This window comes from Metarhizium brunneum, chromosome 1 (genome assembly GCF_013426205.1).
Source record: "Metarhizium brunneum chromosome 1, complete sequence".
In the NCBI taxonomy this organism is placed as follows: domain Eukaryota; kingdom Fungi; phylum Ascomycota; class Sordariomycetes; order Hypocreales; family Clavicipitaceae; genus Metarhizium; species Metarhizium brunneum.
In genome coordinates this window covers 4,209,239-4,228,263 of record NC_089422.1, presented here as the reverse complement: position 1 = coordinate 4,228,263, position 19,025 = coordinate 4,209,239, and the positions used below count along the sequence as shown (strand labels likewise).

The 19,025-nt window shown below is 52.4% G+C and overlaps 8 protein-coding genes across 8 annotated transcripts; 4 read left to right on the top strand and 4 right to left on the bottom strand.

Annotated features, from left to right (window-relative positions):
• Window positions 1-731: 731 nt before the first annotated feature.
• KCC1 (Calcium/calmodulin-dependent protein kinase) lies at window positions 732-2,317 on the bottom strand (the record flags this gene model as incomplete). Its single annotated transcript, XM_014693761.2, has 6 exons — window positions 732-1,070; window positions 1,132-1,517; window positions 1,604-1,760; window positions 1,828-2,035; window positions 2,122-2,173; window positions 2,311-2,317. 6 exons carry the CDS (start codon window positions 2,315-2,317, stop codon window positions 732-734), a joined length of 1,149 nt encoding a protein of 382 aa, XP_014549247.2.
• A 1,692-nt stretch (window positions 2,318-4,009) lies between these two features.
• Window positions 4,010-4,620, top strand: G6M90_00g012750 (uncharacterized protein; the record flags this gene model as incomplete). Its single annotated transcript, XM_014693762.1, has 3 exons — window positions 4,010-4,057; window positions 4,122-4,275; window positions 4,352-4,620. The coding sequence occupies 3 exons, from the start codon at window positions 4,010-4,012 to the stop codon at window positions 4,618-4,620; spliced, it is 471 nt and encodes a 156-aa protein (XP_014549248.1).
• A 718-nt stretch (window positions 4,621-5,338) lies between these two features.
• Window positions 5,339-7,538, top strand: Vps33a (Vacuolar protein sorting-associated protein 33A; the record flags this gene model as incomplete). Its single annotated transcript, XM_014693763.1, has 4 exons — window positions 5,339-5,416; window positions 5,492-5,687; window positions 5,770-7,362; window positions 7,417-7,538. The coding sequence occupies 4 exons, from the start codon at window positions 5,339-5,341 to the stop codon at window positions 7,536-7,538; spliced, it is 1,989 nt and encodes a 662-aa protein (XP_014549249.1).
• A 726-nt stretch (window positions 7,539-8,264) lies between these two features.
• LDL2 (Lysine-specific histone demethylase 1 2) lies at window positions 8,265-11,577 on the top strand (the record flags this gene model as incomplete). Its single annotated transcript, XM_014693764.2, has 2 exons — window positions 8,265-8,563; window positions 8,634-11,577. 2 exons carry the CDS (start codon window positions 8,265-8,267, stop codon window positions 11,575-11,577), a joined length of 3,243 nt encoding a protein of 1,080 aa, XP_014549250.2.
• A 482-nt stretch (window positions 11,578-12,059) lies between these two features.
• On the bottom strand, window positions 12,060-13,585 carry alyref (THO complex subunit 4; the record flags this gene model as incomplete). Its single annotated transcript, XM_066129734.1, has 7 exons — window positions 12,060-12,523; window positions 12,583-12,730; window positions 12,786-12,852; window positions 12,914-12,962; window positions 13,025-13,056; window positions 13,121-13,312; window positions 13,404-13,585. 7 exons carry the CDS (start codon window positions 13,583-13,585, stop codon window positions 12,060-12,062), a joined length of 1,134 nt encoding a protein of 377 aa, XP_065985686.1.
• Window positions 13,586-14,442: 857 nt separating this feature from the next.
• Window positions 14,443-15,619, top strand: MNN9 (Mannan polymerase complexes subunit; the record flags this gene model as incomplete). Its single annotated transcript, XM_014693766.2, has 2 exons — window positions 14,443-15,546; window positions 15,599-15,619. 2 exons carry the CDS (start codon window positions 14,443-14,445, stop codon window positions 15,617-15,619), a joined length of 1,125 nt encoding a protein of 374 aa, XP_014549252.2.
• Window positions 15,620-16,523: 904 nt separating this feature from the next.
• Window positions 16,524-17,155, bottom strand: PEX4 (Protein PEROXIN-4; the record flags this gene model as incomplete). The annotated part of the gene is made up of 2 exons (XM_066129733.1): window positions 16,524-16,849; window positions 16,936-17,155. 2 exons carry the CDS (start codon window positions 17,153-17,155, stop codon window positions 16,524-16,526), a joined length of 546 nt encoding a protein of 181 aa, XP_065985705.1.
• Window positions 17,156-17,805: 650 nt separating this feature from the next.
• G6M90_00g012690 (uncharacterized protein) lies at window positions 17,806-18,933 on the bottom strand (the record flags this gene model as incomplete). Its single annotated transcript, XM_014693768.1, has 1 exon — window positions 17,806-18,933. The coding sequence occupies one exon, from the start codon at window positions 18,931-18,933 to the stop codon at window positions 17,806-17,808; it is 1,128 nt and encodes a 375-aa protein (XP_014549254.1).
• Window positions 18,934-19,025: the final 92 nt, after the last annotated feature.

The window sequence follows — 19,025 nt, the reverse complement described above, 5'->3', positions numbered from 1 at the left end:
AGACTCAGCAAATAATTTCGACAGGCGCCCGCCACTGCTTCCGGTCGCTCAGAATGTCGGTCCAGATGTCTGGATGTTTTACAATGTTCAAGATCCACCTGCGGACCGTGCCGAAAGCCGATCAAGGCAGGGGTGTGCGAGAGAGGGTGGGCAGAAAAGAATACATAGATTGAAAATAACCAGTCAACTTTTCCATACCACTTTCCATCAGACAGTCAAGATGTCGGTTGAGGCTCGTCTTCCAGCTTCACATCACCCTCGCCGTCTCACTCGTGCTATTCCAGACTCCCACAAGCACACCAGAAGTTCGACTACGAAGCAATGATATCTGACCCGCAGGGCATCAAAAAACCCCAAACTGCTAAAGATGGTCTCTATATTTTACACTGTCTCGCGCAGTTTTGTATATGGATACTGTGACGGCTGAGTGCCATCCTGATCCCTTATGTTGGAGACATATATCCATGAGTGTCTTGAGCACAACACACACATGTCAATCATTCATTTGCCACCTGTCAATAAAAGAGCTACCTTTAAAAAGAAAATCCCGAACAAGGCAATCCCCCGCAAGTACATAAATGACGACCGGTCAAACTTGAGGAAAATCTACATGTTTCGACAACTGTCAGTATCAAAGAACATGTAGCAGCCTTCGAATTTGGGGGCAGCGAAAATAGTCAGTAAGCGATATTCTGCCACGAAGTCGTTGCCTACTTTGGTATCACAGCAGACTAGGCGTTGCTAAAACTGCGCCTTCTGCTCTCCTTCTCTAATTCCTCTTCCACTTGGAGACTTTCTTGCTTCTGTTTGGCTTCACGAAGGGCAAATAGTCCCAGGGCATGCAACCTGGAGCCGTCACCCTTGTGATTATCAGATGCGCCTTGGGCATCGCCCATATCGGACTCGGAAGGGTCCTCCTCGTGTTCCTTGAGCTTGGCAATGCGATTCTGGAGCTTGACAATTTCAATGACACGGCGAAGGCGTGCTCTTCTTCGGTAGGCCTCGAGCTCGGGCAGCAAGTTGTGATCGGTGGCGTTCTTGCCGCTCAACCAGATATGGCCCAGGGCTTCCTGTTTTGGTGTGAGCAAAGCGTTGGGAATATTAAGAACGGAGTGAGCCATGGGCATGTACCTTGCTAGTCCAACGCTTCTCGGGTTCTGGAACAATAAGACCCATAATGAAATCTTTGGCATCCGGACTGACGTCCTTCCAGTAGCGCTCGTGAAACGGTACTGGTGCGGCAGTGCATTCACGTAGTAGATCGCGAAGGTTCTCACTGCGGAATGGGGAGTACCCGCAAAGCAGGGTATATGTGATGACGCCCATGGACCACATGTCTACAGGCTTGCCATGGCCCTTTTGCTCCATCACCTCAGGCGCAGCGTAACCGAAAGATCCAGCCATGGTCTTCAAGGTCTCCTCCTTGCTGTCCAAGGTCTTTGCGATGCCAAAGTCTGCAAGCACAAGATCGGAATCCGGCTCGCGTGTAACATAGAGAAGATTTTCCGGTTTAAGATCTACCAGGAACTCAGTTAGCGGACAAGAGGCCAAAGAACAGGGGGGGGAAGACATTTGGCGTATCCAGACGACCAAGATGACGCACCTCTATGGACAACGTCATTATCATGCAGATAGTCGACAGCGGTCATGATTTGCTTGATGGTTTGAGAAGCGTCGAGCTCTGTGAACTTGCCCTGGTCGCAAATTCGGTCGAACAGCTCCCCGCCAGTAGCTAATTGAGTGACGATGTAAAACTTGTCCTACACCAAGCATATGCTGTTAGCAAAACTGGCCCCATACCCTTCCTCGTCCGTCTTGGGAGCTTACGCGCGACTCGAACCAATCAACAAACTTGACGATATGCGGGTGTTTTAGCCTCTGGAGCATGTCGAGCTCGTCGTATACCATCTTCTCATTTCCCTTGACATTCTTCTTCAAGATGATCTTGATGGCTACCTTGCCCGAGGGGCCGTCTGCTTCGCGAACAACCCCGTAGGTGCCGGCGCCTAGAGTTCGACCAAATTTATACTTGGATCTGTGGGCGAGCAGAGACGAGCGCTGTTAGAAGAAGGCTGAAGATGACGGTCGGGGAACAGCATGAGCTGCGGGGTCAAAACGTACTTCTTGTCGTAGCTCTCGGGCTGGCCGTGTAGCCGGTTAAGCATCCCCGCGACTGAGGAGAAACAATACCAAAGTCAGAAATATGGTCGCAATTTACGAATGACGCTAATTTACGCGCCCAAGTAGAAGCAGAGTGGCCGGTTGCTGCTTGATTTTCTGAGGCCCAAGCCCAGGCCGAATGCGACTTACAACTCATCTTTGTTGGATGGCGGGGTATCGCGTGCCCACGAGAATGCAGCCTGGTCGCAAATGCGGTTCGAGTTTGGAAGGATCAAGGGGATTAAGGAATCACGGCAGCTCGCGGGCTGAGGGCGAAGAGTCGAGAGAACTGACGGGCGAGCCCAGGACGACACAGCAACAAGGTTGAGCTATGTATTGAAACTTTTTGGTCGGTGGTGATGGCGGGTTCTGACGAGGCGGCTGAGCTGAAACTAATAAATACGAGCCAGGCAGTTGACTTCGAGAGGCGACATGGAGGCCCCTCATTGAGCAGCACTGCACTCAGCAGAGTCAGCCACTCGGCACTCAGCACACTGTGCAGGCGCCCAAGCAAATGATGGTTCCCGGGGGAGGGCCAGGACTCGTCGCAACAGGGCTGCTCTCAAATGGGGACAAGGGTCTAATAGTCCGCATGGTCCAATGCTTGGGCTTGAGGCCATCAGTGGAGCACCCCAAAAGTTTGGGTGGAGAGAGCAATGAGAGGAGGCAGGTTGAATCCCCTGTACGAGACGAGTTGAGCCAACCTGTCGCGATGGACTCGATGCTCGATGAAGGGTGTGGCTGAGGGCTGAAGGTGAGACGCGAGACGACCAAAAAGGTCAACTGGTTCAATGTTGGATTGGTGTACTGAAAGGACTGGAGGAGCTTGGTGGCTGAGTGAGGGGCAGTTGGGCCTAGGTGCAGTGAGCACATGCAACAGTTGACCTGTCGGCCAGGGCAACGAGGCTTGGTTCCGTCTGGTCAATATTGGGCTCAATCGAGTCAACCGAGTGCGAGCCACTGGCAGCCACTGGAGGCCTCGACAGGGCCAACCAAGGCCCATTCAATGTTCAATGTTGGACATGGAAGTCTCGCAACATTAAGACTCAACTGTCATGGGCAGTGTCTGCTCTGAACCTATCTATCCTATGAAACATGCACTGGTCACAAAAGCCAAGTTGCGACTGTTGACAAAGAAAACTGATGCCGTGCCCTTTCCTAGGTGTTTACATAGTAACTACCTAGGTACGTAGACGCTGCTCTGGGCTAAAACGAGGGCGACCCTGCGACATACTACTCCGTATTACATGTTGCTGCATCATCGTGACGGGTTTTCCTTGGTGGTTTGTCCAGGTTCAGATTCAGTGCCCACATGTCAGTCAGCCCTACCCCATGTACAGTGGGTGTACATAAGTACTTGTACATAGAGCTTGGCCAGAGAGCCAGGCAGTGAGCATTCAATGTTCGACATCTGGAGTCATTTGGTGCATGTGCTAGTCTGCAGGCGCCTGGCACCGAGTATCAACTTCCCGGGCACGCACATGCACCAGACCTACTCCGTACAGCGGGACATCAATCTTCATGCTGTCAAGTCTGGTCTGGTGTGCACACTGCACAGCCCACACAGCCCCTTCCCAGACAGCCCAGGGTCCAATCCGCCAGTGGTGTTCCGCCAAGGGCCAAGCCCAGTGCCTCCAGATGTCATGTCAATGCCGACCAGCAGGTTCATGTCAGCATTCTGGTCTGTTTGGGGCTGGTGCCTGCAACGACCCGTTTGACGCTACCGCCAAATTTCCCTGGCTGCACTCGGCCTGGCTGTTATGCGGCGTCTCGTCTGCCAGCCATATTCCGTCCTTCTTTCGCCTTCACAACTCGCATACCGCCCGGCTCATTTTTCTGCATCGCAACCATGGCGACACATATGAGGGAGAAGCGAGTGGCCAAGGAGCGTCAAAAGGTATGTATCACCCACTCGCGCCCGTCTGCAGAATCCATGAAGCTGACTTCCTACCCCACTGCAGATCGAAAGGTCCGGTCTACCGCCCGGCATCGAACTCGTGGATGGCGACAGCTTGAAAGAATGGACTTTTGATATCCGTGTCCTGGATACAAATCCGCTTTATCAGAATCAGACTTACCGCTTGAGATTTGCTTTTCCACAGTCCTATCCCATTGGTATTTCTTCCCCATTCCTAGTCCCCCTTTGCGGCGCTCGTTACCAGGTAGAGTTGCTGACCCTCCCTTGCTGTAGAACCGCCTGAAGTCACATTTGATATGAAGCCCGATCGTCCTGTACCTATCCACCCCCATATTTACTCGAATGGCTTCATATGTCTCGATTTACTCGATACACAAGGATGGAGCCCCGTGCAAAGCGCAGAGAGTGTATGCATGAGCATCCAAAGCATGCTCACCAGCAATTCCAAAGATGAGCGGCCGCCGGGAGATGAGGAGTTTGTCCGCGGCAACCGACTGCGGCCCCGAGATATTGAGTTTCTATATCACGACAATACTGTATGACCGACACTTGGGGTGGAATCATGGTGACGGAGATATGCTGAGGTGGTTGACGAATGACAAATCATGCCCTGACTTCGAAGCATTACATTATATTTTTGGCTCAAATGTTCAAAACAAGCGATCGGCGTATTGTTTTTCTTTTCTTCTTCTTTTTTCTTCTTTCTCTTTTGGGCAACCTACAGTACAGTGCTTCCTGTTACATGTGCCCCATGAGGCATCGGGATCTTGCACAGCACTAGGTCACTGGGTTGATTTGGTGCGACATGACTGTGTTTGCTCCCCGGACCATTGAGGTCACAAAGAGGGTTTACGGCCAGCCAGCGTTCATAGAATCAGCAACCATTCCACAAACAGGTTGATGCATTTAAGCTGATATATAAATAAACTATAAATAAGAGAAAATATTCACCATTCCTCCACGTCTATTGAGTTGTTTTAGTGTTTCTTGGTTGAGAGGCCCTTATTATACTTGGCATGACGTCGACTTGAGGTCCCCCAGCTGGGAGCCCTTTGATGCGAAGCTGGCTTGACGTGGGGTGCCTGGCTCCGCCGTCCATCGTCTTCACCGCCTTGCCTCAGCGAGGGGATCTGCGAGGGGGTCCTTGGCAGAATTCGCTAGCTCTCGAGCCTTTTTCGTCACCGATGCCTCCACTTGGATCATAGTTCATGACAAGTGCTGCCCAGTGCCGAGCTTCCTCGAATTATCGCGTGAGCCGCCATGGCTCCTCGTACCGAGTTCAGTACGGAGCAAGTTCGAGCCAAGGCCCGCAAAGACTTGCTCTATTTACTCGAGGGCGTAAGTCATAGCCTCCTTCAGCTCCTGCGAGCTCTCGGAGCTTTCAGTGGGTTCAACACACGCTCATCTTTGTAGGTCCGCGGCAAGAAGAATCTCGTCTTTGACAAGAGCTTAGTCGGTCCCGTTGGAACGATTGTTAAAGTCAATACGCTCCAGGAGTATGGAGTCGACAAGTTCTTCGTCTTGGAAAATGATAATGTCGATGCCAGCCAGCATAATGTAGTATTCATTGCTCGAGGAGAGTGCGGACGTCACGCCGAGAACATAGCCAGTACGCCTATCATCCCTTGGCCGCGTATCCCATACCGCTGCATAGGCCTTTCTTTGATTAACCCACACGCGATTTTCTCCAGACCAAATAAAACGAGTCCGACGCCAGAGCTCTACAAGCCATGAATTTCACATCTTTTGGGTCCCTCGTCGCACCTTGGTGTCGGACCAACTTCTAGAAGAAGCAGGCGTATTGGGCGATGCGAGCATTTCAGAACTCCCGTTATTCTTCTTTCCGCTGGAGAGAGACGTTTTATCCCTAGAACTAGATGATTCCTTCAAAGACCTGTACCTCTCCAAAGATGTCACACCCAACTACCTCTTGGCAAGGGCCTTGATGGAAGTCCAGAAGAATCACGGCTTATTTCCTCGAATGATTGGAAAAGGCGATAACGCAAAGAAGATATCTGACCTTCTAGTTCGCATGCGCCAGGAACTCCTCGCGGGCGAAGATACGAGCGACTCGAACAAGCCCGGCTTAACGCCCAGTTCGACAAACGAGAGCGTCATCATAATTGACCGTGAGGTAGATTTTGTTACCCCTCTTCTCACGCAGCTGACCTACGAAGGTCTGATAGACGAAGTATTCGAAATTCAGAATAACCAAACCAAGGTGGACACAACCATTGTTGGGGCTCCAGCTCGGTCATCTGCTGCCACTACGCAGGGGCGGAAGGAGACGGTCCCCCTAGACTCTAGCGACAAGCTGTACGATCAATTACGAGATGCCAACTTCGCCATCGTTGGCGGGATGCTCAACAAGGTTGCCCGGCGGCTGCAGCAGGTCCAGTCTGACTATGAGACCAAGCATAAGACAAAAACATTGGCCGAACTCAAGGAGTTTGTTGCTCAATTGCCTGGGTATCAGCAAGAGCATCGAAGTGTTCGAATCCATACAGGTATCGCTGAGGAAATAATCAAGCGTACCAGAACCGACGAGTTCAGGGGCTTACTAGAAGTGCAGCAGAATCTTGCTGCTGGTGCAGAGCCCTCCTCTCAATTCGATGGCATCGAGGAGCTCATAGCGCGGGATGCGCCTATTCGTGAGACTCTCAGGCTATTGTGCATTTACTCCTGTATTTCTGGGGGCATCAAGCCAAGGGAGTATGACCAGTTTCGAAAGCTTGTCTTGCACGGGTACGGATATCAACATCTCCTGACGCTTCACAACTTGGAAAAGTTACACCTCTTCCTTTCTCGATCCTCTCCCCTTGCTGGAGTGATCCCTATGACCGGTAATGCAGGGGCAACGGGTACCAAAACGAACTACACCTATTTACGAAAGCAGCTGCGGCTCATTGTCGATGAGGTTCAAGAAGATGACCCCAACGATATTGCCTACGTATATAGCGGGTACGCCCCTCTATCTATCCGTCTAGTTCAGTGCGTTCTGCAAAAGCAATATTTGTTGTCGTTCGCGAAGGGCGGCAGTGCTGCAAATGCTGGTGTCGCCGCCGCGGCGGCCACAAGTCAGGGCTGGCATGGCTTTGATGAAGCGGTCAAGCATGTCCGCGGGCAGACATTCTACGAGCTTCAAACTGGTGAAGACAAGGCGGTGAAGGCTCGTGCACTCCTATCAGGAGGCAGTGCAAAGCAAACTGTGTTTGTCGTTTTCGTGGGTGGCATCACATTTACCGAAATTGCTGCACTTCGCTTCATAGCCAAGCAAGATGAAGGTATGTCGGCTTCCTCTGACGAGCAGTTATTGAGTACTCTAATGAATCGCACAGGCCGAAGAAACATCATCATCTGTACGACATCCATAATCAGCGGCAACAGGATGATGGACGCTGCGATAGAGACCGGCTCATACGCAAGAGAGTCACCGTCAGTCGAAGGTGAACGTCGTTGACGTGAGCGACATATGTACGATACCTTTATTGAAAACAATACGGACCCGTGCGGCGCTATAATAGTTAAAGACGAGGTTAATCACATCCATCAGCATGCTCCTGGCGTTCTCAGGGAAGCATTATGTTTTTTTCAGTTTTGCTGGGTTCACCGTTGGTGAGCCGATTCAAAGTTGTCCATCGAGTTCCCATTTGAGATTGGCGTCTTGAAGGCCCACAAGTTCCAACATTGCGATTCGAGGGAAACGGTGCCCTCACGTGATTACTAACATTGCGATGTTTCCGGGGGTCGTTGAGGGGCGTAATGGACTGACAGCTTCAATTCTTCATTGAGCCTTCCTTGTATTAGTTCATATCATCCAATCATACTTGTTTGAAGGTATATACGTCGTGTGCCACTTTTAAATCCATTTTTTAAACCACTTTCGAACTCATCAGCGAGCTGCAACACTCTCATGACCTGCCATTGAAGACTCTGGGTTAGTACCTTCAATACGCTTACATCTTAGAATCTGGAAAACCTCCGCCATATGCTGACGATATTCAACAGGCACGTGAAGGGGGCATACAAATTACACTGTTGCATAATGCCAAACTCAGAGTAACCACCTCTATGAGTCTGATTGCGAGCCATTCCCCGGTCGGCGGCCCCTGGCCTTAGCAATATATATCAGTCTCATGTCTCTGAGAAGTTTCAAAGCTTGTCGATGGCTTAACGTAATATCGCCATGGACATAACTATAAACTGCCACCCAGAGAGGAATGAGGGTGTTATTAACGACACCTTCATCAATCACGATAATGTATACTCTTCGAGATCACTCAGATCCCAACCGATATCTCATTTAACACACAATATATCGACACGTGAAGCGACTCAGCGAGATGTGACTGGTAGCTCGCCAGGTCGGCTTTCAGGGACTGGACAAGGGGATCTAGTGGATTCCATCCGCGAACGCGATAGCATAGAAGTATGTGTGGATGAAGGAGGTGTCGAAGAGCAAGTCTCTATGGATGGTTCCGTCGGGTGCGTTCCTGCCTTCACGCTTTGCATCATATCATCACACAATGGCTGGTTTTCTAATGCAAGATAACAGAGTATCAAAAACGGATGGCTGCAAGATTTTGCAAGTGGCAGACAACGACGCAGCGGTTGATTCTTTTGGCTCGTCAATGTCGGCTGTCACGGAGCAGTCAGAAGCTTCATCGTCATTCGTTTCAAGTAAAGCCACAACTCCGGTAGAGATAGAGTTCTCAAAACTCCAGCGCGGTGATAAAGTGAGCCAACGACTTGTACCGAAAACATACCACCGTAGCCACGAGCGGCTAAGCTTGACTGTCCGACCAAAGTCATCGATCCCCGCCGATATTCCAGTCCACCAACACGCTGCTGAATGCCTTGATGCCGCAGAATCCTCTCGACTAAAACCGTATGCCTTGAATTCTGAGGAATATCATCTTTTACGGCATCACATCTCTCACAGTCAAGTCACAACATATCTAAACATAAGAAATGCGATCTTGCGTATTTGGTTACAGAAGCCATGGGCTATTGTGACGAGGCGAGAAGCAGTTGGCTGCGCCAATGCAAGATGGTTCGATGCTGCCAATGTCTGCTACGACTGGCTGGTTCGAAGAGGATATATTAACTACGGCTGTGTCAAACTTCCCGACGTCCCTACGATGAAAAGTGGAACGTTCAACGATAGAAAGCGAAGGAAAATCGCCGTAATTGGCGCGGGCATATCAGGTCTGGCGTGTGCCAGACAGTTGGAGGGGCTTTTCAAACAATATGCGGAAAGATTTTATGATATGGGTGAGGATATTCCGAAAGTTGTTCTCCTTGAGGGACGAAGTCGCGTTGGGGGAAGGGTGTATTCTCGAGAATTCAAGACAAAGCTCAATGATCAAAGGCCAGAATTCGAAGGTAAAAGACATACAGCAGAAATGGGAGGCATGATCATAACTGGCTTCGAGCGTGGCAATCCTATCAACGTCTTAGTTCGGGGACAACTCGGTCTACCGTATCATGCCTTGACAGCAGAAACCACCATTTATGACAGCAATGGTAAACCTGTAGACCCAATTCGAGACGAGCTAGTGGAAAAGCTTTACAACGATTGCTTGGACCGAGTAAGTGAGTACAAGTTCAAAGCACAGCCGTCAAAAGTAATTGAAGGCAACCGTGACCTTCTCGACGAAGGTCGCGACAGTCCAGGGGATGGCAGCAAAACGATAATGCAAGCAGAAGAAGCAACCGCAGCACTCCCGCATGCACCGTCGGTTTCAGAGCAGAGCGTCCCAGAAAAGATCAACCTCGTTCCCGTGTCAGCCGACAAGTTGACTGGCCGGGTTCATAACCAACCCGGTGTTCCAGCTTCTGAAAAGGTAGCGGAGAAGGCAGGAATGATGGGCTGGAGCCTCAAGCCTGGAGCCAACGAAGACTTTGATCTGAATCTTGAGGATGCTGTGTCTCGACGCGGTTCAACGCTGGGATCAGTCCTCGATCATGGAGTCACTCGGTACAAGGATCTGGTTGATTTGACTCCCCAAGACCACCGTTTAATCAACTGGCATATTGCCAACCTCGAATACAGCAATGCCACAAACTTACACAATCTGAGTCTTGAATTATGGGACATTGATGCCGGGAATGAATGGGAAGGAAATCACACCATGGTCATTGGCGGTTACCAAAGTATTGCCCGTGGACTGCTTCAATGCCCGACGCCCCTTGACCTATCTACAAAGTTTGCAGTAAAATCTATCAAGTATCAAAGCACAAGCTTTGAGGGCCCGGCAACCATCGAATCTGAAGATGGCGTCAGCGTCAGCGCCGACAATATCGTTTGTACCGTACCCCTTGGCGTCCTCAAGCAAGGGAGTATCAATTTTGAACCTGCATTGCCTGCTTGGAAACTTGGTGCGATAGAACGCTTGGGATTCGGCATCCTGAACAAAGTTGTGCTTGTTTACGATGAGATATTTTGGGATCCCCAGCGACACATCTTTGGAGTTTTGAGAAACTCTCCGAATAGATACAGCACATCACAGGAAGACTACGCCCTCAATCGCGGCCGCTTCTTCCAGTGGTTCAATGTTACGCACACCACTGGACTTCCATGCCTGATTGCTCTAATGGCTGGGGATGCTGGCTTCGAAACTGAACGCTCCAATAATGAAAGCCTGGTCGAGGAAGCCACTGAGATTCTTCGTGGCGTATTTGGAAATAAGGTTCCATATCCAGTCGAGTCTGTAATCACCCGCTGGGGCTCCGATCGATTTGCCAGGGGGAGCTACTCATCTGCAGCCCCAGGGATGCAACCAGAAGACTATAACAGCATGGCCCGATCCGTTGGCAACCTCGTTTTTGCCGGAGAGCACACTATTGGCACACACCCGGCCACAGTTCACGGCGCATATCTGTCTGGGCTGCGGGCGGCTTCCGAGGTTCTAGAGAGCATCCTCGGTCCCATCGAAGTCCCTACACCACTCATCCTGCCAAAGGACTCTCTTCTCTTACAAAAACGCAAAGAAGCAGCAAAAGACCCCCGGCAAGCACGCCTCGAAGCCTACGAACTCGAGGTCTGGGACCACATCCGAGGCCAAATAGGCGAGCGGCCCCTTCGCCCCAACAAGGTCGCAGGAAACGCCTACCTTCTCTACAGCAAAGAGCACAGTGAAGAAGCCCGCAAGCGCTGCGAAGAGAACCGCAAGCCAGGAAAGGCACGTAGTTTCCCCAATGAAGTGCGCATGATGACGTCCAAGATGTGGAAAGAGACCCCGCCGGAGCAACGGCAGCCATACGAGGAACAGGCCGCGGAGCAGAAGAAGGCATATAATACAGCTCTCCAGGTGTACAATGCAACGGTCCATGAATGGGACCAGAAGGCTATTGCCCTCCGAGCCGAGTACGAAAGAGCGCATCCTAGCGTGCCTGGGCCGGAGGAATTGCGCGAAGAGCAAGGCACCCCTAACAAGTATCGGCGTGCTAAGCAGGTCAGTTATGCGGAAGGGCGTGACGCGGACATGGACGTGTAAATCTGTCTGTAATAACCGTATATATGTACATATGCCGCCTCTAGCCGGCACCCATAGTCTAGGGAAGGTTCTTTCTTTTTTAGTTTTTGGGCTTAGTGGCCGACGGGGGATCGGTCGATCATGTTTTGGCGTCTGGCAAATGTTGCATTGCATCGCATGGGCTTGGGTAGGTAGGTCGTGACTTTGCTTATATAGTACAACAATACACATGGATTGCATGGCAGTTTTACTAACGACACATGATGTGAAATGGAGCCGAAATAGTCATCAGGTGAATATCTACGGGGATAGTACGAGAGCGCCGCCATGTGTACCAGCGAACCGGACTCGTCTTGGATCTTGGATAAAAACACAGATACGAAACGGAATTTTCCACACGCACTAACAGAGCTATTCCTTCGCCAAAGCCGGAAAACCGACAACAATCAACATTTCAGGTGTTATACATGGGTGATTCAAAAAGAAAAAGAAAAAAACAGCCACTATTCGATCATGTCGATATCGTCAGTGACCGCAGCCGGGGCAGCTTCGGTGGCCGGCGCTGCACCGTTAGCCGGAGCATCCGCCGCAGCAGAGTCATGACCACTCCCCCCAAAGTAATCTGCCATTTCAGCATCGAGTTCTTCCTGCGTCTTCTTCCCCCTTGGGTTGCCACGACCGCCACGACCACCTTCGTTGCTATTGTTCCCGCCCTCACGCCGAGCACCAGGACGACGTCCTCCGCGACCACCTGAGCGTCGGGGCATAGGGCTTCTGGAGCGTCTTCCAGGGATATATCTATCAATTCCCTTGCGGGCAGCGTCCTCGTCTTCAAGTCTGCGGCGAGGGGAAGTGGAGCGGGCTCTGCCACCGGGGGCTGAAATCCGCTCCGCCAGTGGACGGCCAGGCATAACTGCAGTATCGAATGGATTCCGTGAAGGGAGTAGCGTGAGGCGGATCGGTTGCCCTTGTCAAGTCCAATTAGAAGCGCTCTTGGCTGGGGGGTTTGGGAGCAATAAAACTCACCGTTGGCGTTTGCGCCGTCAAACTGTTTAATAGCTTCCTCAGCATCTTCCCTTTGCTCATATGTGACATATGCGACGCCCTCTGAGCGCCCTGCGCGGTCATATCGCAAGTTGAGCTTCGAAACACGACCAATCCTAGCAAAGAGTTCCTATAGTCATGTTAGGTTGCACTGCAGGAACGTGCATGGTCTTTGCGTGACGTACATCTAGATCCTCCTCTGTGAGATCGTAATGGATATTCTCGGCACGGATTTTCGATCCTTTATTGTCACTGTGGTGGCTAGGGTCAGCCTGTGGTACAAAAACTAAGCATCTGGGGATCCATGGCATACCTGACTGGAGATTCGCGACGACGTCGAGGTGCGGGGCCACGACGAGATTCTGCACAAGTAGATGAGCTTGTGATGGCAAGTAAAGCTGATGACACCGTCGTCGGTTCTTACCGCTCTCATCGTATCGGTCGTGAACCCATTCACTACAAAAGCAGGTTAGCTTGATGAAATTCGGGCAGCGCAAGAAGCTGTAAGCACAAGACGGACCTGTCTATATTGCGGCGATCATCGCGGGTTGACTGTTGAAGGGAGGCAAAAGAGCTGGTTAGCGATAGGTCTAGGAGAGGATTATTGCTGTCGGCATCGTCAAGGCGCTGTATGCATCGATTCGACAGAATGAGAGGCGGGCCAAGGCAACCCGCCGGGTAGACAGTTGCGAGGAGAGGAGGATGATGCAACCTGCAAGGCGGCAAGGTCAGCACAACAGGGTCTCGACTCTCGAGGGTCTGGAGATTCAGGCAGTGGAAGGGAAATAGACCACCTTTCTTACCCCGTCCCGGGGATAGTCATTACGGTCGCGACGGCGGGTATCTCGACCGCCGCGTCGGTTTCGAGGGCCATTGGTTCGCTGGATGGTTTTGTCAGGCTGCTCGAGGTTTTGGCGAGTCGGGCACAAAAACATACCTTTTCAGCAATGATCTCGTCAAGGCCACGGTCCATATTCTGAGCCATTGTGGGCAGTGCAGTGAGGGCTCCTTGCGAGTTGCAATGTGTTGCGACAGCACAGGACAGCACAGGATATATGCTGGGATCAAGAGGACGGAGAATTCTGGATAAGGAGCCTGGCGAGTCTCCAGGATCGGCGTTGGCGAAGCTCAGAGGAACAGAAGCCCCAGTTTTTGCCCGAGTTGTACAGTGGAGGGCGTTCCTGGGTGGTGCTAGTCGGTACGGCCGACCCAGAATGGCCACATGTCAAGATGCAGCGGGCTGAGAGGGCACCTAGTACTTGAGGAGGTACCTAGATGTGCGGTACTCTGATGCTGGCATGGCACCAGACTGTTGCTGACGTACGGCCCAGGAGGCTGGGCAAGCTGCACCAGAGACCACCAGGCCACCAGAACCACCAGACCACCAGGCCAGCCCGTCAGACACTGGAGCTCGGTACTTGAGTAGGAGGTACCTGATTTATGGGGCGCGCCGCTGGGACGGGCTTCAATTCTATGGTGCATCGCCTCGTACTTATTTTCCCAGGCTCGCTTCGCTTGATGATTCCTTTAGTCCAGTCCCTTATTACTCGCATCAACAACCACAATTCATTTCACTGCTGGCTTGCAGCCTGCCTGTTGCCTCTTTTTGTTTCCCGACACATTGCGCCGACCCGTTCGACGACCGCACAATTCATTGCGTGTCCTGGCCGGTTGCACTGGCTGCCGTTGCTTGATGCCCCTGTCATCTGCGTAGGCCACGCCGCGTTTTGTCGCAATCCGTCAACGTTATCCCAGCGTCGTTCCAAGCCATCTCAACGCACATCGAGACGACTAGGCGCGTAGTTTCTTGGTTCTTCCTGTTCCCGCGCAGATACAGCCTCCATGGCTCGACCCATGGGGTCAGTCCGCCTCAAGAAGGCGAATCCCTTGACTCTCCTTCTTGGCCTCGTTCTCTGCATCTTCATCCTGTTCTTTCTTGTCTCTCCCTCAACCAAGACCACGCCGAGCAAATTGCCCTCCGTCACAGCTCAGCATCACCTCTCGCCGCCTACCTCACCGTACAAGAAGTCCTCTTCCAAGTCTGGTCTGCAGACCGGCCCCCCGCCCGTTATTCGATACAACCTTAATAATGTCACAATTACTGCGAATCCCATCGAGAACCAAGAACATGTCCTGATCTTGTCACCAATGGCGCGCTTCTACCAGGAGTATTGGGACAATCTGCTTCGCCTGAGCTACCCTCACGAGCTCATCACCCTCGGCTTCATCCTCCCCAAGACCAAGGAGGGCAATGCTGCCACCGCCGCCCTGCAGCAGCAGATCCAGAAGACCCAAAAGCGCGGCCCGGGCAAGGATCGTTTCAAGAGCATCATCATCCTGCGCCAGGATTTTGACCCAGCCGTTGAATCACAGGATGAGAGTGAGCGCCACAAGATGGCCAACCAGAAGCCAAGGAGGGCAGTCATGGCCAAGGCTCGCAACTCTCTGCTCTTCACCACTCTGGGTCCTGCGACTTCCTGGGTCCTGTGGCTCGACTCTGACGTTGTCGAGACTCCAGCAAGCTTGATCCAAGATCTTGCCCAGCACAACAAGGACGTCATTGTTCCCAACTGCTTCCAGCGCTTCTACAACGACGACAAGAAAAAGATGGACGAACGGCCATACGATTACAATAGCTGGCAAGACAGTGATATCGCTATGCAGATGGCTTCCAAGATGGGTCCTGACGACATTTTGCTCGAGGGATACCCCGAAATGGCCACATATCGCACTCTAATGGCTCACCTGGCCACCGACGGTGGTGACCAGAGTCTTGCTATTCCTCTTGACGGCGTGGGAGGGACTGCTTTGCTGGTCAAGGCCGATGTCCACCGCGACGGCGCCATGTTTCCCCCGTTTTCCTTTTACCATCTCATTGAGACCGAAGGCTTTGCCAAGATGGCCAAGAGATTAGGATGGCAGCCTTACGGTCTCCCCAACTACAAGGTACGCACGGCGTCAGTTGAAGTGGCGTAACGACGAGACTGACTTGAATTAGGTTTACCATTATAACGAGTAAAGAAGACAGCAGAAGGAGAAGCCGAGGAAGACAAATTCATTCCGTGCTGAATATCGTATAGATGGGAATTTCCTGCACAGTTCCAAGAGGCCTGTTTCATGGCTATGTGCAGGTTGCGTCCTCGGGCATATCAAGGAGCGTCATCAAAAAGAACGAAAGTTGATATACTGCATCCCGTTGGCAACCCTGGTCTGAGTGCAGGCCAAATTGGCGGCGTGGCGGCGTTCTTGTAGCATCTTTTTATTATTGCTATTATTATTTCTAGCAGAGATGGAGAGGGGGGGGAGAGGAAGAAGAAAAAGTCGCTGGGAGGCAAAAGAAAAAAAAGGGGGGAATATTTTACTATTTCCTACTTTGAAACCCCTTTAGAGTTGGGCAGGAGTACGGGCGCGGTGGATTTGTTCCACTGCTGAGAGCTTTCTTCACATGACAGTTGTGTTTCTTTAAACTATTTGTTTTACTTTTTTTTTCATGTCTATAAGATACACACGACCTTTGGAGGGGCGGGAAGCGAAGGGTTTGGTTTTGGGATAGACCGTAGTAAATTCATCCTGACATGACTTGAACTCCGCGTGCGGATATTCATATAGTGTTTGTGCTAATACGCCGGCCATGGTGCGTTCCTCTTGTATCCAAATATCCTACAATGAATTCGATTTGAAGCGCACAGCATCGCTCCAATAAAATTCCATGCCCGCATGCAATTCTGAGGAGTCTCGCCTCAATATACAATTTTGTCATTGGCAATCCCGGCGACTATCCCAACTCCAAAAGAAAAGAAAACAAGCACATATAAAAAAACCCAAGTATCCCTTCATCCAGGCCAGAATCGCACAAGTGGCCCAGTACAAAATCACAGATGAGCCAACCCTCATGACTGCTCCCCAAGCGCCACCATTCACCCCTACGGCCCGTCATACCTCCCCCCATCATCGGCACACCAGCACTCGACGAGCCTCCGCGTGCCAACGACGTCGCCGCCCCTCAGCAGCGCCGCGACATCCACGTTGAGCGGGCTGTCCGTCTCGGGACAGCTCAGCAGCATGCGCACGGCGCGCACGCACTCCAGCACGCTGTACGCCGGCGTCCACGCGTCCTTGAGCAGGTCCAGGCATATCTCGCCCGTCTGCAGCGCAATGTTGGGGTGCACAATGGGCGTGACGAAGCGCATCTTGGGCGCCTGCAGGGGGTACGTCGGCGGCACGGAGATGGAGACGAGCCAGCGTCCGCCTGGACAAAAGCCTGTTAGCATGAAAAGGGCGCGGAATTTCCCCAAGGGAACTCCAGGGAAAGGAGAGGGGGGGGGAGCGCCTTGCCGTCGTAGCCTGCTCCCACGCCTTGGCCGTTGATGACGCTCTCCCACTCGAGGAGGTTTTCGTCGCTGATGGGGCCGAGCCGCTCGATACCCTTCTCGTCGCTCTGCTCCTTGCGCCATGTGTCCATCTCCTTGAGGAGGCGCTTGGTTGCGGTTTTCGCGGAGCCGCCGCCAGGGCCGCTGGCTGTGCTGGACCGGCTGGGCGATTGGGGGCGCGGCATGCTTCGTTTTTTGCTGCGGCGGCGTCGGTGTTCGGGTGTCTGCGGTTGATGCTTTGTGCTTGGATGTGTGGCATGTGGTGATGGTTGATGAAGGTAGCAGGTAGTTGCATGTCTAGTGAGGTCGAGTCGGTTTAATTGACAACTTTGGGTACATTTGGCCCAAGGGTTTTTGGGGTCGTGAGGCAGCTGATTGGAGGAGGGGGGGAGCTTAGACAGGGATCTGCGGGCAGAGCCGAGGCTGCGAGTGGCTGCCGACGGGCGAGGGATTGGCGGAGCTGTTCTCCGTCCTCCGGAGCTACCTTGGTACCCAGGCATACTCCGTACACGGTACTCCGTAGGTTCAATTGATATTGACGTCGACTTAGTCGTTGTGTCGTGGCAATGCGCCGACGGACCGCAACCAACACGGGAGTCGCGTAACCTGTTCTCTCTTCCACTCTCTTATTTTGCTGCGTTTACACTCCCGACTCGGCTTCATTTGTCATGGCCGCACTTGTCCACTGCTTCTTGCATTCACAGGTATCCATCGCCCTCGCACGGGATAGCTTGTGACGACATACACCCAGGCACCACACATTGCAGTTTATGCGTTCAATTACAAGTATTCTCAGGATTAGGTATCATGCGGACATACGCCACCGATTATTTGCTTACTTCTTCTTCTTCTTCCCTGCAACCTGCTTCCGCTTCACTGGCGACGATGACTTCTTCTTACTCCTTACACGTTCAGGCGACTCCTCCACGACTATTGTCGAATTCCGACCCCTTTCCCTGGTCTTACTAACTGGTTCCCGAATCGGCGGCTGCACACGACCATCACTGTTACTGTCCTCGCTGTTTGAGCTGTGGGCGTCACTGGTGTCCCCGCCGTAGCTGGTTCGCCTGGACCCGTGGCTGCTCCTAGCTGCGGGGGGGTTCACCGTGCTCCGACGTTGGTCATGCATGACCTCGGAAGGTCCCGACGCATGCCGTCTCGAAGAAGCAGCTGCAGCGCCCGGGGGGTATGGCGCGTGCGGACCTGCTGTCTGATATTGGAACGGATCAAGGTGAGTATCCCGGAGAGAGCCCACTGATGAGCGTGGTCGGGAGGAGCTGTATTCGTACTCGTCGCGCGCGCGACTGGGCGGCCGTTGCGATGAGCTTGTCCCAGAGCGAGGTCGCGAACGAGACGCAGAAGGAGGCGGGAAGTATCCCATGGGTGGGTATCCTTGTCGGTCACGACCATCTGCCGGTAGGTCGCCGCCTGCTATTTGCCGCGGAAGGGAATCCTGTCTTGGGGGAAACTCCATTGATGCCGGCAGTGACGATTTCTTTTTGCGCGAGACCGGTGCGAACTGTGTCAATGGCACGGCTATCCGCTGCTCCGACTTCTTCTTTCGATCACTCCCGCCTCCCGAGTGGCGCTGCTTCTTGCGTCTCGCTCGCTCCTCCTCTTCCATACGTTTCCGTCGCTGTGCAAGAGCCTCAAGTTCTTCCTTTCTTAGATGAACATCGGTCTGGCCAGTGGCTTGAGCCTGGTTTATTCGTTGCATCGCCGACTGAACCAGGACCTCTTCCCTCTCTTCCGGACTCAAGCCCGACAAATCGAGATAGTCGCTGTCCTCACTATCCTCACTATCATCCGAGTCACCCTCACTATCACTCTCGTCCGAAGTCGCATCGCTGTCATCTTCCGAAGCGCCAAACTGTCGGCGGCGAAACGTGCCACTGTCCCGATCACCCAAATCCACACCCGTAAATTGAAGAGAATCGCTCACAAAACGAGTGCCTCGCCGCATGGCCAACCTACCGCCTTGTACATCTGTTTCGTCCCCTTCGGTCCCCAGCTCTTCCACCCTAGAGCTATAGTGCGCAGCATCCCCATCAGTTT